General features: G+C 35.5%; 1 protein-coding gene across 1 annotated transcript; it reads right to left on the bottom strand.

Moving 5' to 3' along the window:
• Positions 1 to 1,148: 1,148 nt before the first annotated feature.
• On the bottom strand, positions 1,149 to 2,942 carry LOC142605594 (protein ASPARTIC PROTEASE IN GUARD CELL 2). Its single transcript, XM_075777009.1, has one exon. The coding sequence runs from the start codon at positions 2,777 to 2,779 to the stop codon at positions 1,289 to 1,291; it is 1,491 nt and encodes a 496-aa protein (XP_075633124.1). The 5' UTR covers positions 2,780 to 2,942; the 3' UTR covers positions 1,149 to 1,288.
• Positions 2,943 to 8,726: the final 5,784 nt, after the last annotated feature.

The following is an 8,726-nucleotide window of genomic DNA, read 5'->3' as shown; positions in this document are numbered from 1 at the left end:
TGAAGCCAGTCATTTGTTATGCGCACGTTCAATTTTCATCAAGTGGTCATTCTATATAGACATAAACAATCAGATAATTCTGATATGATATTTATCCTAGTATTCTATTTATTATTCTCATTTTACTCTCTTAATTGGAAATAATTGAGATGGTGCTCTTGATCGTAGGACAATATAGCACTCTAGCTCAAAGGGCTTGATATGGTTGAGAAAAAAGTGTCCCAGTGATAATAATTAATTTTGCCCAGGTGATATGATTTTTTTTTTTTTTTTTGAGAATCTTTGAAAAGTAATGTTGAGAACAATGGTTGTGGGTATAATTCAAGTCTTGTAAGAAATTTGAAAGTATATCCCAAGTGATGTTTATTTCTGACCAAAGCTTACATTTCTTTTATTGATTCCCTTACTTTCACTGATTTCACCAACAAATTCCGACTTTTGTGGGCCTCTAAAGTCTAAAGTGATTACTCAACCCTAGGAAGGTAAAATAGCATAACAGCCTTTCACCATTGTCCATTAAAAGAAAAGAGCTACATTTACCTTATTATTTGAGAGATCTGAATGGGATGTCCCAGTTATGTCTTTTTTCCTATTCTTCTCAATCTAAAAAAGTAATATTTCTTAAATCTTTCAAAAGAGGCAAAAGCAAAAATTGCTTTTGTGAAAGTCATTGCTTGATTGCACTTCAACTTGGGTCACACCAAAGTTCGACCAACACGCAAAACCCCTAGTGATGGCTTCACATGTCCACCATGGTGGTGGCTCCCTTGTCTCATAATTCAAACACTATAGCGGCCTTGAGAGAGAGAGAGAGATAGGAATCTCACTGTTTGGATGACAAGAAAAAAAAAGGTGGGGGCAAAAGGCAAAGGCTTTGTTTTGTATCAGGGTCATGTACCCATCAGTAAAAGATTGCTTTGGTTCTACTATGCATGGGGTAAAAGGGATCTATTGGATCATCTCATGGCACATAAAGGGTGCTCTATACCCAAGTAAATAATCTTTTTCGCGATTCTTTTGACTGTATTGTAGATTTTCCCTTGGGAATGTTTGACTCTATTATATTTTCCCTTTGTTTAATCAAACTACCTTTCGCTAAACAAACATTATAAATTAGATTGTTTTTATACGTTACTTTTCTCACTAGGTGAAAAGGAAATCACATTCTATAATTACATTCTACAAAACCCACATTACATTATTAATGCCTTAAAATGATTCTTCTATACATACTTCTAATACCAATATAACTTTGACTAGCAAAATTCATATGGTCTTCAGTCTTCACTTAGCAAACGTTTGGGCCAAATCCCACAAATCCATTAGCCCCATCAAAGGAAATCTGGATCCCCTCTTGTTGAATGTTCCCAATAATAGAAGGTCCAGAAGAAGGGGATGGAGCAAATGCAAAACAGAAAGTTCCTGCATCATCCACCGGAATTAGAAAATTCCTTGCTGGAAGAGTCAGGATTGGCCCATCTGAGAAATAAAATGACACTGTTGGTACCCGAACTGATACAAACCCAAGTAAGTTATAACAAGTGTCAAAGATGGACACTCCAGAGGCTCGAGGGAGGTTTGAGGTTTGTGAGATAAAAGCATCACGAAACGCTTCATAAGCCAATGTCGGGAATCTAGTTACGGCCGTGCCCGTATCCATAACCACACCTCCTTTACCCATATCAGTTAGTTTAAAAACATCTTCAGAAATAGGTATTTGCATGCCTCCGACTCCAAGACCCGCTAGCCCAACATAGTAAAAACTTGGGGCTTGTGGGTTTCGAATCAAGGGGACCCATGCAGCACCCACAGGCATTGCTGCACGCCCGAATTCTAGTGACCCCGATGACCCGATGCCCCGACTCACCAAACAGTAACTAAATGCACCACCAGCTTGACCGCCAAGCTGACCCACAAATGACATGGACCCACTTCCAAGACCCAATAACCCAGCTGCTCCGACAAACATGCCTTTGTTTATGTGGCCGCATCCTATGGCGACGTTTCGAATTGTGGTTTGCCCAAACGTCAGCGTTTCGAATGCAAGCGTGCCCTTGGTGTACGACCCGTCACCATATTGGACCTCGTACCGACACCGACCCGCATGACACCCCCCGTTCTCCAGTCGGCCACAAACAGCGGAGTTACAAGACACCCCAGAATAGGAGGCTGAATCAGCCGGGTCAAATACCGGGTCGGATTGGTGGTAGCACTGGTTACAAGGTTGACATTGGACCCAAACAATATCACTACCCGAATCAATAACCACATACTGACTCCTTGGAGGGCTACCAACCCCTATCCTAATGAAGTATTCTCCACTTCCTTGTTCCATTCCGGAAACCACCTCTGACCCAAAATCCTCCTCCTTATAACTCTCTCCGCCGACACTTAGGCGGCGGATAAGGCTAGTCACCCTTCTACTGTCGCGTTTCATGCGCTGAAGAAAGCGGTGGCGATAATGATCGTGGAAGTTGTCTTTGGATATCCCATCTCTATGAACTAGCTGCAGCTTCCATGACTTTTTCTTGTTGTCATCATCATCATCGTGGGTTTCAAGGGGTTTGTGGTTTTGGGAAGTTACTGTAGGCTTGGTTTTAGTCTCTGCTATGGTCTCTTTTATATTCAGGTGTTGAAAATCAGGGTAGGATATTGCATTTGCATGGCTTGACGAGGAAGTGGTGGTGGTGGTGGAGTTTGAGTTTGAGTTAGTTGTGGCGGTGATACTAGTTAGGAGGTTCAACACCAACACCATGAGTAGAACCCGTACGGGTACCATGGTTTTTGGCTGTGGGAAAAGGCTTTTTGCTGCTGGCACTTGGACTTAAAGTTTTGGTAGTGGTAGAGTGGTGTGGGAATGGGAATGGGAGTGGGAGTGGCAGTGGGATTTATTTGGTTTGCATTGGGTTTTGGGACCGTGGAGAGAGTAAAAAAAAAAAAAAAAAGTCGGTGTGGCTGTGTGGAATAATTGAGTGATATATGGGGGTGTTTTTGTTTGGTTTTGTATTTTAGTTTTTGGATTGATTGAGAATTTGAGAGGGAAATGTCTCGTGCTAGCTTGTCCAACTTTAATTGCAGTATATCTTTTTTTCACCCTTTTCAGAGTAATGATATCTTGACCCTAGGGTGCAAGGAATTAATAAAACTTGCTGGCACAAATGGACGGAGGTAGGCTTGGGCATTGGGGGCAATGGCCCCTAATTTTTTTTATATAAAATATTAATATATATATATATATGTAGCTATTAATTTTAGCAATTTTATTTTATAAAATTAAACTTTACTTCCTTAATAATATTATTGATTTTTTTAAAAGTAATACTATAGTTACAAATTTTTTTACAATTTTTTTACAAACTGTTAAGATATAAAATTCTTATTGATTTATATTTAGACTTATTACTTACATCACTTTTTTACTTACCAATAATCACTCACTGCATCAACAATTTGTAAAAAAAAATTTGTAACTCTAGCATTTTCCTCTTTCTAAAGGCCATAAAAATATTTATAGGTTCAAGTCCAAAAAAAATTAGTTTAACAACAAAAATTACCAATAACAAAACTAAAAACAACTAAGCTCAATTTTACCCAAAATAAACAACCCAATTCTTTAAAAAAATTTAAATAATTTTGTCTTTACCCACTAATAACCCACACATCAATCGTCTTAGCAGTTAGTTAAGGCGCTAGCGCCGAAGGCTAGAATTGTCGCACATAGCCAATACCAGAACCGCTCCTAGCTCTAATTCCTGTTTCGTCCATGCTGGCACATATAGATAGGATTTTAGGAAAGGAAATTCAAGGAGACACATTTGTATGTATAAATATGAAATATCATGCATGCAGCTGGCAAAGGACAATTAACTTTACATATAGGCCATCTTTTGTCTCTTCTCCTGTTTTTAATGTCACGCATAGTGGTATGACTATTCAATACATGAAGTGTAATTTTGGATGTGATGTCCTTTTAAATCATTTGTTATATTTTATACATAAAATGACCTTCCATATTGCTATTAGAAATTAAGAAAGGGAGAGCAGGGCCGGGCTGGTCGTCCCTTAATGAAAAAGGAGGTGGGGTTTATTATAATTATGCTAACTACTTTACTTATGCTTGCTTGTGTGAAACCATCATGCGACTTAATTAAAAATGTGACCATTGGATCCCTTGTGAGTGAGGGAGCTACGACTGGTTTCGTGAGTAAACGTTGATTAAGCTCTTGCATAACAGGAAGTCAAACTTGCTCATAAGATGAAACCGCTTTAATTTATTAAATAGCTAAACATGAAGTATGACCTTCGATGTTCTCAACATGAGTCAACAATACACAGAAAGCCCTGATTAAAGTTGGTAATGAGTGTAAACATTACATTGACTATTAATGAATTGCATTCACAACATGGTATGAATGATGAAAATTGACTCGTGTGTTCAAATGCAACATGAAACTCCTCCAGTAGTCCACAATCATTTTATGTCGATAAAAAGTTCTTATGCTTCTTGGATCCAAAGAAGATTTCCATGTTCCAAAGATAGGAAGAAAAAAAGCCGTCAAAAATATATTTTTTTCTTTTCTAATTTTTTTTATTTTTTTTTATTGAATATGATATTTTATCAAAACCAAAACAAAACACCAGAAAGCTAGCTAAATCACCAAAAAACAAAAAATATAAAAGACCAAGCAGGGACAGTAAAGCAAGCCCAGGCCAACTCGTGATCACTAAAAATTGAAAAAGGAATCTTCCGCGCGCATACAGCACGAAGCTTTGTTAAGACTGGAATGACATGTATTCTTATATCAATGCACTCTAGCTACCCCTACTCTCACGCTAAAAAACAACCATTCTACTAGGACACATACTTTGTCAAAATTTATAAATATGTTACTGGTGGTTGGATTAATACATTCATAAAAAAAAAAGTTGGATTAATACATCACTTATGTTTTTTGATTCTTGGTAAAAAAAAAAAAAGTCCAATCACCACTTGACACGTCAAAATGTGTGCCTAAACTTTTTGCAAAATTAATGGCCTAAAAATTGCATCCTCGTATCTTTTTCTTCTATTGTCCAATTTGACATTTCAATTTAACCACAAATGATAATTAAGAGTCTAAAAACCTTCATTTGTCAAAATTTTAATAGCCTAATCAAACTCAAAACTTCATTCACAAACAGACCTTAATTAGACACCTTATAAGCAAATTTCACCAAATCCTCTTAGATAAAAAGAACAATAAAAATAGATATCGTCCCTAGTTTGAAGTGTATTTTTACAAGAATAGGGTTAATATGTCACCTTGGAAACCCCAACTTTCAAGACGATCATTTTGTTAGTATAATGACTATATAATTAAATTCATTGTTTCCTACCAATTAAACATTTTGAGTTATATACTTATATTAATAATGGTAATCTATCATGAAATTAGAACAACTAGCTTGTGTCTAAATGTATTATTTTCTAACCATTGAAGCTTTTAAATTAAGTGATAGTTTATCTAGCTTCACTATGCATGATTAGCTTAAGTGAATAAGCAGCCAGACCACAAAGCATACTTTGGGATATTAATTGTGGGGAAAACCAAATTAACTTCCCCCAACAAACTTCAATTAATAGGCATCCTATGGGATATTATAGTTTCTCACCATCATTTCCGTAGGTTAAGTCATTTTTGGAATTACGTACATATTGGTTCTTTGGTCGAGCGTATATAGGCCACATTAACAAATTATTAAGCTTAGTGACATGACTCCTTTTTTTCAGTGCATTATTACTTTATTAGTGACATTACCTTTTTCTCTCTGTATAGGAAATTTTTTTTTTTTTTGGTGAACAATGTAGGAAAAAATTTCAATCTAGATAAAGAACATTTTATGATACACGGTATCTATCTATCACATCACTTTATTATACTTGCAAAGGTTTGGCAGGACATAATTGATTCTTAGTTCCTTCTATTAGTCTTGCAGGAGGGAGCTTCTATGCTTCGATTGGGCATTGAATCATTTCCAATAAACAAATGTAATTTATTCTGAGAGAATGGCAAACACTCAAGACAAAGACTTGCCACATATATGTATATCGCTAATTAGCTTCTTGAGTTGAGTGGAGCTTCAAAAGTGAGAGAGACTGAATTATATTTGAAATATATATATTGGTGAACTTTATGTATTAGCCTTTCGAAAATAAAACCTTGAAAAGCTTTAGGTGCAGAAAAAAATAACAATAATTAATATATTAACCTTGTGATGTTAGAAAAAGTAATCTTGTTTCTTTCGTTTAATATATACAAACCCAAAGGACCTTACATAGACAATAGAATAACCTTCATAGCCTTTTTTACAAAGTTATACCTTGTTAATTTATTCAGAAAAGTTAGTACACATATAATATATGCATGTGTTTCTGTAATGAAAAAAAAAAATTTGTTCCCATTTTAAAGTTATCTCTTATCAGTATCACCAACGCCAATCAATCATGAAATTATTATGCTGTAATTAGTTACACCTCTCTGATGTCCATTGATCGAGGTCGTCATCAAGAATATATATAACTTTTTACAGAGAAACGGTGTCACAGAATACTACTGTCATGAATCTTTAAACAGAGAATGATGCCAGATGAAACAGATGAATATTACTGTCTTACATGCAGTCACTTATTTAGTTGGGGACCATAAATCAAGCTCTGAGCCAAGTGCAAGAAATCAAACCGCTAAATAACTTGTGTCACGTGTATGATATTTGGTTTTCATTCAATTCTACAGACTGGATACATGGTTCATATCTTCTTAAATTGGGATGGTTCATGGACAAAAAAAAAGGACAATATTAAAATGGGATTGGGACCATTCTCAGAGTTTGGAAAAAAGAGAATGCAAAGGTGGACCCAGAATAAATTAAATATGTAATTAACGTACAGGCTCTATTGGCATCAAATATTCCACTGACAAAGATCCAGTAGTTATTGGGAAATGTTGGTGGGCGATCGTATCTAATTAATTTAATTAATTTTAACACGTATGAATGGAAAACTTTTGTGTAGGAACACATATTGATCGAAACAAACAATTGATCATGTAGGTGTTGTTGTTAAGTAGTCTCTTGCACGCGTGATGTGATATGCACGCAGAGAGCAGGCAGTGGGGCAAATTAAGAACATGCATGAGCATGAGCACGAATTAATAAAGTTGCACTATTGTTTCCGCGACATCATATATATATATGCATGCAGCAAGCATAAATAATAATTGCACTACATGGACTAGCCCATTCGCTTTTCCATGGCACAATAAGCACAATAATGCCCATTCTCAATTGGAAATGCAATAAGCTCAGAGACAGAGAGAGAGAGAGAGCTCAAAGGTTGAAGTCAAACCCTACCCCCCTTCTTTTATGTTTAAAGAATTATTCAACCTAAGCACTTGCCAGATTACAACAAGTGTAGTGGGGATTTGAACCCATTCTCTTCCATTGGATAACCAAAAATACCATCGATCCACAAGGTTATGGTCCATTAATTTCTGGGTTGAAGTCAACTACAAAATATGAAGAACTGGCCCCTTGTTCTTCTTCTTTTTTTCCCGAGCTACAAAGTTAGTCGCCGTTTTAATAAGACCATCACTTAGCTTCATATTGAAGGCACAACAACATTGTTTGATAGTGTCAAAAATTCCCAAATCTCAGAAACCTTAATTTCACTAATAGAGTTATGTCGTTTTTTAAGCAAATTCATTCGTTTAGGTTACCATGTAGTCAATTTTGCTATTTATAGTAATTTTATTTTATGTTATAATTTTCAAATTAAAATTCAAAATAAGGTACCTTTTTTTCTAGCTAGGACATTTTCTAGAGTCCATACAATTTAATTATGCAATTTTCTCGATTTTGCCTTTTTTTTAGTGACTTTTCATATTTTCTATATCCTAATTTTGTGTTTAACATGAATTAAGGTTTTCTAGGGTGTCTTAACCACCCTACAACTTCTTTAGTATTTATATTGTAGTTGTAGCCTTCTGAGAAATTCAGAATTAAATTAATAAAATTTGAAAGAGTGTTTTTCTTTCTTTTTTGTGAATTCTAGGAATTCTCCTACTTCTTGATTCTAAGATTATTAATTATTTTCTTGAAGCAAACATGCTCTATTTTTGGCATCTTTTCACTAGCGTCAATTTCAAAAATATTCTACATTATCATAATTAATTAAAAAAAAAAATCCCCTTATCACCCTAAATATTTCAATGAATTTCTAGGGGCCTCAAGTCAAAAGCAGTTAAAAAGTTTTTTTTTTTTTTTTTCTATGAGACTTTATTTTATTTTTCCGGTTTTGGGTTCTCTTCTTGCTACCGGCGTGTCCAAGGCTTTTATGTTTTGCTTCTGCAAGAATAAATAAACATCAGTAACTTATAATTAAAATATAACTAATGCAATGACCAGCTAGTTCACTCTTTATTTTATGTGGACGGTTCATTTCAGAGAATGAGAGAAAGTTATTCATCTTTTGTTATTGAAGCACGAGTTCTATCGTGCTTGCTACGTAATGGCCTGTTTGGGAGTTTAGAGAGGGAGGAGAGTAGAAGGGAGTAGAGGGGAGGGGAGTAGTGGGAAGGAGAGTAGAGGAGAATGATTACCCTCCACCTTGTTTGGATGTTTTTATAATTAGTAAGGGGGAAGGGAGTAATTAGCCCTTCCCCTTGTTTTTAACATTGTAATTTTATAAA

Source organism: Castanea sativa, chromosome 8, assembly GCF_040712315.1.
Source record: "Castanea sativa cultivar Marrone di Chiusa Pesio chromosome 8, ASM4071231v1".
In the NCBI taxonomy this organism is placed as follows: domain Eukaryota; kingdom Viridiplantae; phylum Streptophyta; class Magnoliopsida; order Fagales; family Fagaceae; genus Castanea; species Castanea sativa.
This window is presented reverse-complemented; position numbering and strand designations above follow the sequence as displayed.

Excerpts from the sequence above, each read along its gene's own strand:
- LOC142605594 (XM_075777009.1), bottom strand. The coding sequence starts at position 2,779 with ATGGTACCCGTACGGGTTCTACTCATGGTGTTGGTGTTGAACCTCCTA.